Below are 17152 nucleotides of genomic sequence, written 5' to 3'. Positions count from 1 at the left end.
GATTTCAGCGACTGTTGCAGTGCATCAAATTTGTTTGTACTAAGTAGGTGGAACAGACATCTGGAGAGTTTGCTGTTTGATCTTAACAAAATTAAGTTCTGACTTCAGTGGGAATTACTCTTCTCTTCAAAGGGAAATTACTTGCAAGGAATGAAACGCCCCCCTTCCCATTGAAAGGACATAGGATTTTTCTTGCACTCCAGATGCTAATTTTCTGCACTGTACTGTAGCTGGCTTCCTGACACTCTAATTTGCAATACTTTCACCCTCTACCTGGGAACTTTAAAGCGCATACCCCTGGCAATCTAGTTAGTTTCTAAGGTGCAGCTGGACTTGAATCTTGTTTACTCGAGATTTAGCCTATTGAACTCTATGAAAGTGATTCCCAAATAAACAAAAATAGGATTAGTCTGGTAGTATGTTTAGGATTGCAACCTTAAATAGTGTGGTTGTTGTCTTATGGGTATAGCATCCAGCAATATTGTAAGTAAATGCATAGTTCAGGCCTCAAACATTAATTTACAAATATCCCATGGCAATCAAAAGCATTTGAGGTGTATGTTGCTAGACAGCTTAGGACAAACAACAGAAACTTTTTTATAAACATCAGAAGCAGAAAACCAGCAAGGGAAGCTGTTAGGCCATTAGAATCCAAAAGGTGTGAGAGGATTACTGAAGGGTGATAGGGGGATTATTTATTTATTCATTTATATCCTACTTTTCTCCTCGATAGGGACCTAAAGCATCTTACATTGTTTTCACTCCTCCGTTTTATCCACACAACAACCCTTTAAGGTGGGTTAGACGGAGAGTGTGTGACTGGCCCAAGGTCACCCATCAAGCTTCTATGGCACAGTGGGGATTTGAATCTGGATTTCCCAGATCCTAGTTGGAAATTCTAACCTCTTCACCTCTGGGTCTTACGATTTTATGATGAACACAATTTTTTGCATCTGTCTTCACTGTAGAAGTTGTTGGTCAGATACCTGTCTCTAAACAAACTTCAGGCATTTTATGTGAAAAAATTGAACTCAATAGAGGTGTGCAAAGAGGGATTTCTAGATCTAATTGACAATTTTATAAAAAAGCAAATCACTGGGTCCAGATGAGTTCTTAAAAGAACTCCAAAATAAAATTCTGGCCTTCTAACAAAAATATATAATTGGTCATTAACATAAGTCTCTATGGGTTTTTTTACCAATTAAATACCATACTTTTAAAAAATAGCAGGTTTTTTTAGGATCCAGGTTGACTCAGGAAATTAAGAGACCAGTTAGCTAAACATCTGTCCCAATTAATTGGTGGAAAATGTTAGTAGACAGAATTATTAAATGTATAGAATGAGCCTTGCTGAAGATGTATCAGTATGGCCCTGCCGCAGCAACCTCTCAGAACTTTTGAGTGTCAACAAGCAAGTAGACAAGATGAAAGGTAAACACTGTATACTTGAACTTCCAAAATAGACTGCAGTGGAGGGGGTGAGCAACAGAGTCTTCCAGGAATCTGTTAAAACTGGTGCTAGTTTTTTTTAAAGCATGTGTGGGCAGATGTTGATTTTGCCCAGCAGAACACCCTGATCAGACAAGGGAAACTTAGGGGGAGAAGTGGTTCCACAGATATGAAAGGCCAAGGTTATGAAGGGCTTTGAATATGAGCGTTATGACCTTGAACTGAGCTCAGTAACTGATGGAAAGCCAATGGAGTGACTACAGAATGGGACTTATGCTCCATCTAACTCCTTAGAGCAAACGAGCTGCAGTGTCTACCAAAAGCTCTCTCTGTGGTAGCCCCACCTTATGCTGAGGTGGTCAGGGAAGCTCCCACTCTCCTGGCTTTCCACAAACGATGCAAAACTGAATTATTCAGGAGAAGAAATAGTTTAGAGAAGTCAGATTTTCTATAGCTGATCAGAAGCCTTGCTGGGCAAAAAACCCACCTGACCTACCCGGTTTCTAAAAACACTTGGCAGATGCCAGGAATGGTGTCAGCAGGCCCCATGGTCCCTGCAGGCACCACACTGAGGACTCTAATGTGTGGTACAGTCCTGCTTGAAACCTATCTTGCTATTTCTTTTAATTTCTTTTCAACCCAGGTGAAATAACTGAATCTATTTTTGACTTAGAAATGTTGGATCAAGTATACTCTGTTATTTTCTTATATAACACATGTCATCTATAATAATAATAACAACAACTGCGCTTATATACCACTCTTCTAGACAGATTAGTGCCTCACCCAGAGCGGTGAACAAGTTGGTGTTATTATCTCCACAGTACAGCTGGGAAGCTGGGGCTGAGAGGAGTAGCTTACCCAAGGCTGGGATTCGAACCAGTAGAGTGCTGATTTGCAGTTGAACCACTTAACCTCGTATAATGACAAGGTGGCTGGTATATTCCTCCTCAGTTTTTGAAGCAGAAGGCAGACAGGGCAAGGACTAGCGATTACATTTCAAATGTATGGTTGTTACTGGAGCTCACCAGAGAAAATTAGTTTGTGTTTTATAGATAACAGCAAAGCTTTTGACTATGTAGTGGGTTCTAGATCAAATCAAGCCTGAATTCTCCCTAGAAGCTAAAATTACTAAACTGACTTTGTTGTATTTTGGTCACATCATGAGAAGACAAGACTCACTGGAAAAGACAATAATGCTAGGAAAGTTGAAGGCAGTAGGAACACCCAACATGAGATGGATTGACTCAATAAAGGAAGCCACAGCCCTTAGTCTGCAAGAGCTGAGCAAGGCTGTCAATGACAGGACAATTTAGAGGTCATTAATTCATTCACAGAGTCACCATAAGTCTGCACATACACACACAATACACACATAGGTGGAGCATACACTGGCTGCCTGTCAGCTGCCAGATTCAATTCAAGGTACTGTCTACCACATGCATTGCCTTATAACCCACCACTACAGACCCCTCCACCCATGTCATTCCTCAGGATATCCTTCCTCAGAGGAGCATCATTTAGTGGATATCAGTGGACAGTAGTGGGAGGGGAGAGGTAGGAAAGTCCCATTCCACTGAAAGAAAATTTAGGCTGTACCAAAACCAGGGTGAGAGCAAAATGGAGGTAGCCTAGAGTGATGCTCAGAGCTCCTTGTATGAAGAGTGAGGAAAATATCTACTCTTCAGGGCCCAGGCATGGACTGTTTAGCTGGAACAGGTCTAGGCTCACGGTGCAATCTTCATGCAAAGGCCAGGTTAGGGCTTTCATTTGTGATTTCCCCTCCCACCATTTGTTGTACCCTGATTCAGGGATAGTTTGTCACATAAGCGTCTGCTTGGGGCACCAGAATATAAAAGGATGCCGAGACGTTGCTGATCTATGCCCACTGTCCTGCCCAGCATTTTTTAGGTATCAGACATACTAAGTCAAAAGGATCATGCTTAAACTTAGTCACTTTCAAGATTGTCGAGGAAGCATGAAACTGTAGCTAGGATTAACAGCTCCTTGTTCTGCTGTTGTTGAATTATGTCTCCATAACAACTTCAGTGCTTCCAAATAAGCCTTTTGAATAGTTTTGTTGGCAAAGCATCCTGGAGAACCCATAAATAAACTCTGATCCATTACAAAAGAGGAAGGGTCACTGCTACAGCAGGTGGGAGAGCATTCAGAAAGTGAGTCCCTTATATAAAATATTACTTGTGATAAATTTGTGAGATCTTGTCCCTGTTTCTTTGTATATCGTGACATAGCATTTTCAAGAAAGGATACCAGATGTGCTAGGTGGAGATGTATAGCTCATTTTGTTTGCTTGATATCAACTTGAGCAGTGGCAATTCTGCTTTAGTTGATAGATAGTGCAGATTTTATTTAAAAGAGAAAATGGATCAGGAACTGCTGCTTGTTTGAAAGTACAATTTGAACTTGTATTGTAATCACTTCTTTTAAAAGTTCCTTTGTAAAGGAATGATTTGAATTAATTCTCAAAACATCTAATAAGTGTCTATTGACTAAAAATCTGTTAGGGTTTGGTTTTTTTGCCTTGTATACTTTTAGTCAATATGGATTCATATTTGTTGTGTGTTTTAATTACTGTATTCTGAAATGGGACATAAAATTGTAAAGCATTGCAGAACTGAAAAATAGTAGCAACGATTCACTTTGATTTCAGCAGGATTTCCTCCTGGGTGCCTGCACATAAAATTGCAGCTTTATAATTTGTGCAAGCCAGCTATTAGTTAATGTGTAATCTCTTTACATTTGTTCAATTGCAAGTTTGCTCAACTACATTATTCACAACAGCTCTATTAACACAGGGACCAGGTTTCCCTTTGAGATGAGTATCAGGTTCTGGCACAGCAGAAATGAGGAGGATCCCTAGAAAACTTTCTAATGCCACACCTTGTGTATTTGGAGGAGGGAAGTTAAAGGGATACGAGTCAGGTCTGCCCCTCCTGAAGAGTCAGCGTAACTGAACAGCATCCTCATATGATTACCCAATGTAATTAATTGAAAACCATGGCACTCTTGAAATGAAATGCAAATCCATGAGTAATTGGTTGAATAAAACCATAGCAAATCATTTCTCGAAGACACAACAAGCTTCAGAATATATACTCTTGCTTTTTAATTCACTGGCTATTCGATTATTCCTATTAAATCTGTTGTTTGCTGTCCCCATATAGTATACAGAGGCTGAATCCACACTTCATTTTTGTTTCCATGCCTTTTTCGCAACCGCAGCACTGTTCAAGCAGATACTCACATGCTTTCCCATTCCTTGTGAGAGCTCAGCTCCTCCAAGTTAATACAAACACAACCCTACAGAATAAAATAGATTTGTAATCTACCTTTTAAACCTTAAAATATGCAACATGAAATGTGTTACAGTTTTTGCTTCTAACATACTTAAAATACCTTTTTAGTGAGATCAGAATGACTCCAAATATTAGAATATTTGCCTAATTTTTTTTTGTTTTTTTTTAAGCACTGGTCAAGCAATGGAAGCAACTAGATGAAGGTTAGAGATGAGCATGAACCGGGAAAATTCCAGACCATGTGGTTCATGGTTCGTTGTGTTTCACAAACCACAAACTTTCATGAACTTGCCCTTGTTCGTGAACCAGTTCGTTTGGTTTGTGAAAACGTCACTTTCGGGTCAGCAGAAGGGCTGCAGAGAGCTCATCCCCCATTGCCTAGGAAACTGATCGATCAGGGCCAAGTTGTCTGCAGTGATGAACTGAAATACAAACCAAATGAACCAGGCTAAAATTCACCATGGTTTGTGAAAAATGAGCTGCCATGAACTGTTGGTTCGCAAACCACAAACTGGCCCAGTTTGTGACGAACTTTAGTTCGTATTTCAGTTTGTGCCTGCCTCTAATGAAGGTACATCAGAATTGTATACAGGGAAATAGTGCAATTTATGTGGTGACAAGATGTATCTGTTTTCTCAGACTCCAGTGTTACCGAAGTGTAATCCTAAACAGAATTATGCCTTTCTAAACCCACTGATTTCTATGGTGTAATTATTTTTAGGATTACACTATTCAGCTACTAAGGTTTACTTCATTTATAATCCATCTTTCTCCCTAATGGGGACCTAACACAGCTTACTTCATTCTCCACCCCTTCATTTTTTCCCTCAAAGAAATCTTGTGAGGTAAGTTAGACTGAGGGCTTGTGACTGACCCAAGGTCACCTAGTGAGCTTCTGCAACAGAGCAGGGAATCAAACCTGGGTTGCCCGTATCCTACTTTGTCACTCTAGCCACTACACCACACTGGCTCTCCTAAGGATGCAAGAATTCCAGGCAGCCTGCATTGCTAAATGAATCTGTATACCAAGAATACAAAAGAAATTAACCCATCTTCTTTACTCCCTTTCAGGTGGCCCTACCAAAGTTTAAATTTAACTGGAATACTCTATGATGGAAGAGAGCTTTCTAAAATCTAAGGAAACATCACTTCTCTATCCATCTGGAGTGACAAAAACTCCACACAGAGAGCCAATCCTCTATATCTCTTCCACTGTGGATGGTAACATCATATGTGTGGGCCAAGATGGATTGGTTTCCACTTGGACCAGAAACTTAAAATTGAAGAAAAGTTCTCTTATACTTGTAAGTTTGAGAAATAAAATATTATTTAAAGAAAGTGCTATTTATTGATGATAGGTGTTAAGATCCTAAAAGAGAAGGACGTTAGCCTATATGCACATTACAGTAATTGAGGGCTTAACTAAACATGCATGACCTGAGTCAGTTTAGATGTTGTCCAACCTGACTATTGTTTCCAAGCATTGGCGGGGGGGGGGCAGTTTCTGCTCATGAGACCTGTGGGGTGAGGGATATGGGTGGGGGAGGAAGTGATTCAGCCTTCCCTTCCATGCTGTTTTCTTCACCTTAAAAATCTGCCAAGGCTGCTGTTTGCCCCGCTCTGGGGCTTCACATGACACATGAAACTCCAGAGCAGGGCAAACAAGTCCCCCGTGTTCATTTTGGCCTGGAAAAGTGGTGGGGGAGGGAAGACTGATGCTTCTGTTCCCCCCCCCCCCACACACACCATGCTTGTTAGCAAAATAGGCTTACTAGCTGACCGCCTGTGGTGGGCAATCTCCTGGGGGTTTACCCAGTTGACTGACAATTGCTGGTGATTGGCAGGAGGTGGCAAACCCCTGGCAATCACCCACCACCAGCAGGCAACCAGGGAAAGCATGCTCTGGGTATGCTCCCAGCAGGATGTAACGATGTCACTTCTTGAAATGACATCATAGTGTTGGCTGTGAGAGTGCTCCTGTGCTTCACTGGGGCCAATTTTTTCTTCTTTTCCAAACGGGCCAGAATTAGCCCTGCGTGAAGTGCAGGAGCATGCCCATGGCTGACATGATGATCTCACTTTCCAGAAGTGACGTTGTCAGTGCTTTTTTTGAGCCTGAACGCAGTGGAACACTGTTCTGGCGCCGCTAGAAAATGGTCATGTGACCATTAAACTTCAAAATCCCCCTTGCTCCAACTAAATGCCAATAGTCAGCTGGAGCAAGGGAGGGAGTTTAGAGTTTAAAGTTTAAAATCCACCTCCCTTGCTTCAGCTGATGCCAGGGTTTAAATGCCCCTTTCCATGCCACTGCAGAAAGCGGCATTTTAACCTAGCCAGCTCTTCTCCTGCCTGGCCAGCAGAAGAGAGAAGGGGAAGGGGCATAATGAGGGAAAGAGTCTGAATGGGCTGGCAGCAGGGAGGAGAAGAGATGAAGAATGGGTGGGTGGGTTAAGAGGGAAAGAGTGTGACAGGAGGTGGAGGAAAGTGAGAAAAAGTGAAGGTGGAGAAAAGAGACAAGGGGGAAGGAGACGGAATGGACTGAGTAGAGGGAGGAAAAGAGATGGAGAATGGGTGAAGGTGGTTAAGAGGTAAGGCATGAGAGGAGATGAAGGAAAGGGAGAATAACTCAACAGGTGGAGGGGAGAGACAAGGAGAGGGGGTGTAATTGGGGAAAGAGATTGAATGGGCTGGGAACAGAGAGAAAAAGAGATGGAGAATGGGTTAAGAGGGGGAAAGTGAAGGGGGTAACGGGGGAAAGAGACAAAATAAATTTGGGGGCAAGCAGGCAAAGAGTGGGTAAGGAATCAGAAAGGGTGGGTGGATTGATCAAGAAGAAAAGAGTGACAGGAGGGGTGAAGAGGGGGAAAGAGTGGAAGGGTGGAGGAAAGAGAGAAGGGGTGTTCAAGGGGAAAGTAGACAGAAAGGGTTGGGAGGAGGGAAGCTCCCGGCCCATTCTGTCTCTTTCCTCCTTTAAGACCCCTTCTCTCTCTCCTCCACTCCACCACTCTTTCTCCCTCTCTCTCCTCCCTCACTTCCTGTCACTCTTCCCCTCTTAACCCACCCACTCATTCTCCATCTCAGTACCTCCCTGCCCTGAACCCATTCTGTCTCTTAATTCCTTTAAACCCCTTTATCTCTTTACTCCTTTATTCTTTCCTCCTGTCCACCACCACCTCCTGTCACTCTTACCTTCTTAACCCACACACCCATTCTCCATATCTTTACCTCTCTATTCCCAGCCCATTCAGTCTCTTTCCCCCATTAACCCTGCTTTGTCCCCTTCGCCTTTTCTCTCCATCCCTTCACTCTTCCCCTCTGCTACCTCCTCTCACTCTTTCTCTCTTATTCCACCGACCCATTCTGACATCTCTTTACCTCCATGCTTCCAGTCTATTCTGTCTCCTTCCCCCATTAACCCTTCCTTGTTCCTTTCCCCTCTTCTCTCCACCCATTCATTCTTCCCCCTCTCAGCCACCTCCTCTCACTCTTTCCTTCTTAACCCCTGCCCATCTTCATCTCTTTACCTCCCTGCTCCCAGCCCATTCGGTCTCTTTCCCCCATTATTTCCCCTTCCCTTGTCTCTTCTCTCCACTCGTTCAATTTTTCTCTTTCTGCTATCATTTAAACCCAGTCAGTTTGCTTCAGGTGCCTGGCAGGGAAGTCCCCGCCAGGCAGCTGAAGCCGGGGTTTAAATGCCCCTTTATGTGCTGCTACATAGTGGCACAGAAAGGCGCATTTAAACCCAGTGGGCTTGCTTCTAATTCTTTAGAGCTAAGCCTGACTTCCTTATTTTTTGTTTCTATATCCTCTGGGGGGTGGCTCCATTAACACTGCTTTGTCCCCTTCGCCTTTTCTCTCCATCCCTTCACTCTTCCCCTCTGCTACCTCCTCTCACTCTTTCTCTCTTATTCCACCGACCCATTCTGACATCTCTTTACCTCCATGCTTCCAGTCTATTCTGTCTCCTTCCCCCATTAACCCTTCCTTGTTCCTTTCCCCTCTTCTCTCCACCTGTTCATTCTTCCCCCTCTCAGCCACCTCCTCTCACTCTTTCCTTCTTAACCCCTGCCCATCTTCATCTCTTTACCTCCCTGCTCCCAGCCCATTCGGTCTCTTTCCCCCATTATTTCCCCTTCCCTTGTTTCTTCTCTCCACTCGTTCAATTTTTCTCTTTCTGCTATCATTTAAACCCAGCCAGTTTGCTTCAGGTGCCTGGCAGGGAAGTCCCCGCCAGGCAGCTGAAGCCGGGGTTTAAATGCCCCTTTATGTGCTGCTACATAGTGGCATGGAAAGGCGCATTTAAACCCAGTGGGCTTGCTTCTAATTCTTTAGAGCTAAGCCTGACTTCCTTATTTTTTGTTTCTATATCCTCTGGGGGGTGGCTCCACCCTGCACGATGATGTCACTTCCCGGAACTGCCATCATCACGTGGTTCCAGGAGCGCACGCGCGCATATGGTACCAGTGAGTTCCACCTCTTTTCCCAGAAAAAAAGCCCTGGATGTCATCACGCCTCTCTGGGAGTGCATACACAAAGAGATCATAACAGTTAAGCCCTGGATCTCCCCCCTACACACACCAGGAAAGTATAGGGAGCTGGGAACCCTACAGCAGAATTGAGCCCTACTGTACTTGGTAAAATTGTTTCCAGATGTTACGTGTACTGCCAGTTTAAATTGCGCTTTCTGTTGTATTTGCATTGAATGTAACATAAAAATTACTCAATATGTGTGCAAAGAAAAAAACTTCGCACAAAGAAGACCTTTACAGTGGTTACATTTTACCATTTATATGTGGAGACTATATGTGATCATCCCAATAAGTGTGATTGTCCATTTTGACCAAAAGGGGCAGCATGTATATACTAAAGCTCAACAATGGAAGGCAGAAGAAAAGGGTAAAGACGGAATAGGGAGAGAAAAGATGGAAGAAAAACTGTTAGGAGGAAGATGTTCTGTTACAGGGAAATGAGCAAATGACTGGAGGGAGAAAGTTTGGGCAAGGAGATGGGAGAAAATATTGGGAGAGTTGGTGATGGAGGGTGGATATACATGTTACAAATTCCTAGGAACGCTCAAGTGAACCTCATTTCACATGTCCCATCCCCAACTTCCCATGCACTTGCTTGCACAGTCACACTTCAATTTGCTCCCAGGTGACTACATTCACGTGTTCAATATCAGTTCCTGTTCAACTGCTAAAAGTATCCCAGGCTGTTTACAACTGCCAAATTCCCAGTTTCCCCACCTCCCATATCCATTCATTGAAATGCAGATCTTGACACTTTTTCACACCTTAAAGAAATGCAAATTGGCAAGTCAGAGGAGCCTAAAGTACTCGTTCTACAGTGTCCATCCCTGAGAGTTCTTGCTGCGAAAACAGAGTTGAATTGGAGCTCTGCCCTCCTGACTTGGTGGTACCATTCATACTCACTTGCACATGCAATCACACAAAGGGGACTCCTGTGAAAGTGGCATTCATGTGTGCCAAGCAAGAGACAGTCTGCACATGAATTGAGGCAGGGCTTTTTTTCTGGGAAAAGAGGTGGTGGAACTCAGGACTGCACAATGACGTCACTTTGGGTCAGCTGGAACAAGGGGGGAGTTTTTAAAAGTTTAAATCGCCCTTGGAGAAAATGGTCACATGGCCATTTTCAAGAGGTGCCAGAACTCCGTTCCTCCACGTTCCAGCTGGAAAAAAAGCCCCGAATTGAGGACTACACATAAAATTCTGCATTAAGCGTCCCCAGGTAGTTCGCAACATGTGTTTCCACCCAGAGACAGAGCAAGAGGAAGGAAAGTGGACCCTTGTGAGTCCCATCTTGTATATGTTTTGTTTTTTTAGTGGAGGCCAGGTATTTTATATTGTTTTCTTTGGAGTCTAGGATGAAAATGAAAACAAATTGCAAAACAGGAAGATGAAGTGGGTTTCTGACTCCATTTTAATGACTCACTACAACAAGCTAATTATTGGCACCTGGTATGTAGTACAATGAAAATCATACTACCATTGTCAAAGTGTTTCTCAATAAAGACTTGTCACTCCAAATATTCATTAGGGTGCTTACCAGAGGCACAGCAAACAGGGATGAGGAAATGATAGCCAGTCTTGTTTGGACTTTGATTCAATTTCAAGATGGTAGTGTCCATGCCAGTGAGATCCCTGTGTCTCGTTGGGGAACGGGATCTAGGAGGGATAAAATCTCAGAAGTTTATGGTAAACCATATGGGCCTGTTTTTTCACATGGATCCCTTACGGTATAGACAACTGTTGTGATACACTGTGTTTATTGCTGCCTGCTTTTCAGGAGATAGGACCTTAGGACAGGACAAAGAAGTAGCAACCTGATGCAGAGGAGTAGGGTTGTCGCCTCTGTTCATACAACACAGCCATGAGTATTGGGAGAAAGGTGGGGAGTGTGCAGTCCTGTTACAAGCACTTGGTAGGCTCCAAGTATGCATCTGAAAGGGTGTCATCATGAGACCATAAAAATGAGGGCATGTATGTCAGAACATTGCCAGTACTTTGTTAGAATATACTGTATTAAGTAGTAAAGCTGCAGTTACAATGCATCTCTTGTTTTACATGAATATTTCTGAAGTAAATAAATGAGGAAACGTTCCTTGAAATAAGGAACAGATAGCAAACCTAATATGGGATGAGCAAATGCTGGGTTGTGACATGTCCATGACTTTACAGCAATGGTCTCAGGTCAGAAGAAAATCATTAACTGCCACTTTACCTCTCTTCTGTTAATCTGAATCCATTCCAAATGCAAGATGATTCTTAGTGTTTTAGTATAATTATCTGCAAGATTAATATGAACAGGTGGCAGCAACTCTAAATGGTCTAAGTTAAGAAACCATTTAATAGGTTTCTAAAGATTTTAATATTGTGTTTAAGTGACAGAGAGATACGTCTGTATGAACTCTCCAATTTGGAACCTTACTGCCAAATTGTTGGCCTTGAAACAATGCCTCTGTGTTTGGACTATAGGTAAGTTTGAAACAGACAGACATAACCAATGCAGGCTCTTCTTTCTGGTACAGAAATTTAACCTCCTGATGATTATTTCAAGATCATATGAAAAGTGTGATAAAATTACCAGTTTCAAAAACACAAAGCGCTATCTCTTTTGGAGTATGAATCTCACCTGACCCATCACTCACACTGTTCCTTATTGTTTCCTTCACCGTATTTAGCTACAGCCTAATCACTGGTACTTTTGCTGTTTCGTATTCTTTTTTTTTTTTTGAAAAATTTTTTATTGGGTTAGAATCCGTTATTTTTACATTTACATTCAATTTTCCCCAAATTTTACATTTCTAACCCCCTCCCTTTCCCCCCCTTTTATTGACTTCCAACAGCTTTCCAACCCTTTGTCCCTTTTCCCTTACTTCTATTAAATTCCTCTATCTAAAACAAATATATATTCTCCATTATACTAAGCAGTACATCCTTAACTACTTTTCTTATAGTATACCCAAACTGTAAGTCTTTATTTCCATCTTGGATAAACAATTTATCCCATTTTCCAATTTTAAATAATTCTATATATCATAAACCATAAAAATCTTACACATTTTAAATCAAACAATTTGACTTATTCTCTATATATTACTCATTGTATCTTTTTATGGTAATTCTATATAACTCTCGTCACATAGTCAATCAATTTGACTCGTCTGTACATTCAGTTTGGTGCATTATACAAATCTTATCAAAGAAAGAAAATATTGTTGGTTACTCAATCCTTATATTTAATCCTTATCATTAATTATTTTCTATCAATATTCTATTTATTAACCTATATATATCTATATATATATATATATCAATCTGTTAATCTAACTGCTTATAAATTCACATTTATCTCTTCCCCCCCCGGTAAAGTCACCCCCCTCTACATTTTATTATACTTCAGTAGTTCTCAAACTGCCACAGTTTTCCTCCCACCTCCCATTTCTTCTCCAAATATTGTTTCAGCTTCTCCCAGTCTGTGTTAAACTGCCCTGAGTCCAGATTTCTCAGTTTTCTTGTCATCTTGTCCATTTCTGCCATGTACAGCAATTTGTAGATCCAATCTTCAATAGTTGGCACTTCTTGTACTTTCCATTTTTGCGCATATAAAAGTCTAGCTGCTGCTGTCATATAAAATATCAACGTCCTATGATGGGCTGGAATTCCCTCCATTCCCAAGTTTAGTAGCAGGAGTTCTGGGTTCTTATTTATTTGAAATTGTAAAATTTCACTCATTTCTCTTATTATTTCCCCCCAGTACTGCCTAGCTACCTCACACGACCACCACATATGATAGAGGGAGCCCTCATGCTTCCTGCATTTCCAGCATTTATTAGAAGTGTTCAAATTCCCTAGCGCAATCTTCTTTGGTGTCATGTACCAACGATAGATCATTTTGTAGATATTCTCTTTAATATTTGTACATGTCGTTGTCTTCATTGTAGTCTTCCACAAGTATTCCCATGCCTCCATTGTTATCTCTTTGTTAAAATTTATAGCCCATTTCACCATTTGTGTTTTAACTGTCTCATCCTCAGTATACCATTTCAACAGTACTTGGTATACCTTGGATATTCTTTTCTTGTCCTCCTTAAGAAGGGTCTGCTCTAGTTCCGAATTCTCTATTCGTATACCTCCCTTTACAGAGTCCGAGTTATACAAATCTCTGATCTGTCTATACTGGAACCAATCATAGTTCGGTGATAGTTCCTCTTGCGTCTTTATTCTAAGTTTAGATGCTTCTATTTTAGTTATTTCTTTGTAAGTTAAACATTGTCGTTCGTTATCAACAGCTCTCGGGTCTATCACCTCATATGGAACCACCCACCAAGGAGTTCCTTCTTGTAGGTAAATTCTGTACTTCTTCCAGATTGTGTATAAACTTCTCCGTACAAAATGGTGCAGGAACATCGAGTTGACCTTTACTTTATCATGCCATAGGTATGCATGCCATCCAAATATTTTTTTATATCCCTCTAGGGCTAATAGTTTCTTATTCTTTAATGTCATCCACTCCTTCAGCCAAACTAGGCAGATTGCATCGTGGTAAAGTCTCAGGTTGGGCAGTTGCATTCCGCCTCTTTCCTTTGCATCTTGTAAAACTTTCATTTTCACTCGGGGCTTCTTGCCTGCCCATACAAAATCTGATATTTTCCTCTGCCATTTTTCAAATTGTTTAGAGTCTCTGATGATTGGTATTGTCTGTAACAAAAACATCACTCTTGGTAACACATTCATTTTAACTGCTGCAATCCTACCCAACCATGACAGATTGAGCCTATTCCATTTGATCAAGTCTCTCTCAATCTGAGTCCATAGTTTTTCATAATTATTCTTGAACAAATCTATATTCTTTGCAGTCAGTTCAATTCCCAAATATTTCACCTTACTTGTTACTTCACAGTCCGTTGTTTCCATTAACAATTGTTGTTTCTGCTTAGTCATATTTTTGCATAGTATCTTTGACTTCTTTTTATTAATAAAGAAACCTGCTAAATCTCCAAACTCCTTGATCTTATCTATCACTTTTGGCATGTTCTCCAGTGGGTCCTCTACAATTAACATTATGTCATCCGCAAATAATGCTCTGACCTTGTATGAATAGTCCTTTATTTTTATTCCTCGGATTTCCTCGTCTTGTCGTATTTGTATCATCAGAATCTCCAATACTAAAATGAACAACAGTGGAGACAACGGGCAACCTTGTCTTGTTCCTTTGCTTATAGTCAATTTCTTAGTCAATTCATCATTCACCACAATTGCTGCAGTCTGGTCTCTGTAAATTTCCTTAATTGCTCTGATGAATCTTTCTCCTAATTGTAGCTTTTCCATAGTGGCAAACATAAAGTCCCAGTTTAAATTGTCAAATGCCTTTTCAGCGTCAACAAAGAAGAAACCAACCTCTTTATCACAACGCTTATCATAATATTCAATAGCATCAATCACTGTCCTTAAATTGTCTCTTATTTGTCTGTCTGGCAGAAAACCTGCTTGCTCCTCCTCTATAACTTCCGAAAGCCACCCCTTCAGTCTCTCGGCCAGTATCTTCGCAAAAATTTTATAGTCATTGTTGAGTAACGATATAGGTCTGTAATTTTTCACACTAGTCAAGTCTTGGCCCTCTTTTGGGATCAATGATATGTTCGCTTCAGACCAAGTGTCTGGAATCCTTTGATCCCTTAGAACTCCATTGATCACCTCCTTTAGGAATGGTGCCAGCTCATTGGCCATAGTCTTATAAAATTTAGCTGTAAGTCCATCTGGCCCTGGCGCCTTTCCTAGATTTGCAGATTGTATTGCCTTACTTATTTCCTCATCCGTTACTTCACTGTTCAGTTTATTTCTCCAAGCGTCCGAGATTTCTGGAAGTGTCATTTTCTCCAGATATGACGCTATTGAATCTTTATTTACTTCTTTCTTATTATACAGTTTAGCGTAGAATTTATAAAAGGCTCTACTAATGGTATTCTGTTCCAAATACATTTTGTCATCTTCACAAATTTTATTTATTGTTTTCTTTTCCCTTCTCTTCTTCAGTTGCCATGCCAGGTACTTCCCAGGTTTATTTGCACCCTCAAACACTTTCTGATTCAGCCTTTTGAGATTCCACTCCAATTCTTTATTACTCATTGCTGTTAGCTGTTCTTGCAGTATTTTAATTTCCTGGTATAATTTCTTTTTCCCTGGTCTCTTTTTTAACTGTATTTCTTTGGTTTTTATTTTCTCCTCAATCTCTTGTCTCTTCTCCTCTTTCTTCTTTCTTGCTCTACCATTTAAGTCCATTAGTATGCCCCTTATAACCGCCTTATAAGCATCCCAAACTTTATCAGTTGGTACTTCTTTATTCACGTTGTATTGTATGAAAAACTTTGTCTCTCTTCTCAATATTTCCATATTCTCTTTTTCCTGTAACAAATCCTCATTTATTCTCCATGCTTTCCTTTTTCTCCTTTTCCCTAGCTTCCACATAATTGGGTTGTGATCTGAGCCTACCATCGGCATTATTTCTACATCTTTAGTCCATAACACCAAGTCTTTTGAGGCCCAGATCATGTCAATTCTTGATAATGTGGAATGCCTTGCAGAATAAAAAGTAAACTGTCTACTTTTAGGATATTCTCTCCTCCATACATCTTCAAGAGTTTCTTGTTGAATCAACTCAAAAAAGAGCTTTGGTAATAGTCCTCTTTTCTTTTGTGCCATTGTAGTCTTTTTATCCAGTTCCAAGTCTGTCACTCCATTGAAGTCTCCAGCAAGAATTATCTGGTCATATGAAAGATCGTCTAAATGCTTCCTCAAATCCTCAAAGAAGCTCTCTTTTGCACCATTAGGTGCATAGATTCCGACTACCAACACTCTCTTTAAATTCCAAGTACATTCCACTGCTACAAATCTGGCTTCCACATCTTTCATTATGAATTTTGGTTGTAGCTCCTCTTTTACATACAACACCACTCCTCTTTTTTTCTTACTTGAGGCCGCTACAAAATCCTTGCCCAATTTTCCCAGTTTTAAATATTTTACATCCTGTTTTCGAATATGAGTCTCTTGCAAACAAACAATATCACATTTTTGTTTTAGTAGCCAGTGAAAAATATTTTTTCTCTTGTTCGGTGAATTTAGTCCATTTACATTCCAAGATAATACCTTACACTCCATGTTCATAATCTTGTTGGTAAGTCTTTTTCATTGTCCCTTATAAATCGCTCCATCTCCCGCTCAGATCTGATACGCTTTTTGGCACCTCCAAATTCGAAGGACAAACCCTCTGGGAGCTCCCATCTGTACCTGATTTTCATGTCCTTCAGCATCTGGATTAGCGCTTTATATTTTTTCCGATCTAGTAACACTGATCTGGGTAGTTCCTTCATTATAATAATTGTCTTGCCATCGATCTCCAATGGATCTTGAAACTGTTTAGTCACAATCTTCTCTTTCATGTTTCTTGTTGTAAATTGTACAATCACGTCTCTTGGTACTTTTCTCTGGGTTGCAATTCTCGAGTTCACACGATATGCCACATCTAGGATAGCCACAACTTCCTCCTCCTCCTTCCCCAGGTATTCAGCTAACACCTCGGTCATCTGTTCTTGCGCTGACTTTCCTTCCACTTCTGGCAAACCACGAAAACGTAGCTGCTTCTCCATATGTTTAGTTTCTGCAACTGACATTCTCCCCCTCATCCGTCTCATCTCTGTTTGTTGCGTATCTGCTAAGTTCTCCATCGCGTCTTCTACTGTTTTAACTCTCTGCTGCGTCCCTTGTAATTCATTTTGTATTGTTTCCATACCTTTCTTCACTTCTGACAGCTCCGATTTTACTTCTGACAGCTCCGATTTTACTGTCTGTTTGACCTCTTTGATCAGC

General features: G+C 41.0%; 1 protein-coding gene across 1 annotated transcript in view; it reads left to right on the top strand.

Annotated features, from left to right (window-relative positions):
- The first annotated feature begins 3543 nt into the window (after nucleotides 1-3543).
- Nucleotides 3544-17152, top strand: part of LOC129336536 (WD repeat-containing protein 49-like) — a 50029-nt gene continuing 36420 nt past the window's right edge. The window contains exons 1-4 of the mRNA XM_054989664.1: nucleotides 3544-3623; nucleotides 5838-6070; nucleotides 10650-10744; nucleotides 11669-11761. Coding sequence (XP_054845639.1) covers nucleotides 5876-6070; nucleotides 10650-10744; nucleotides 11669-11761 — 383 coding nt within the window. The 5' untranslated portion in view covers nucleotides 3544-3623; nucleotides 5838-5875. The remainder of the gene's footprint in view (nucleotides 3624-5837; nucleotides 6071-10649; nucleotides 10745-11668; nucleotides 11762-17152) is intronic.

The sequence above is a fragment of the Eublepharis macularius genome, chromosome 10 (genome assembly GCF_028583425.1).
Source record: "Eublepharis macularius isolate TG4126 chromosome 10, MPM_Emac_v1.0, whole genome shotgun sequence".
NCBI classification, from domain to species: Eukaryota; Metazoa; Chordata; class Lepidosauria; order Squamata; family Eublepharidae; genus Eublepharis; species Eublepharis macularius.
The sequence above is the reverse complement of the archived record's forward strand: the minus strand, read 5'-3'. Positions and strand labels throughout refer to the sequence as shown.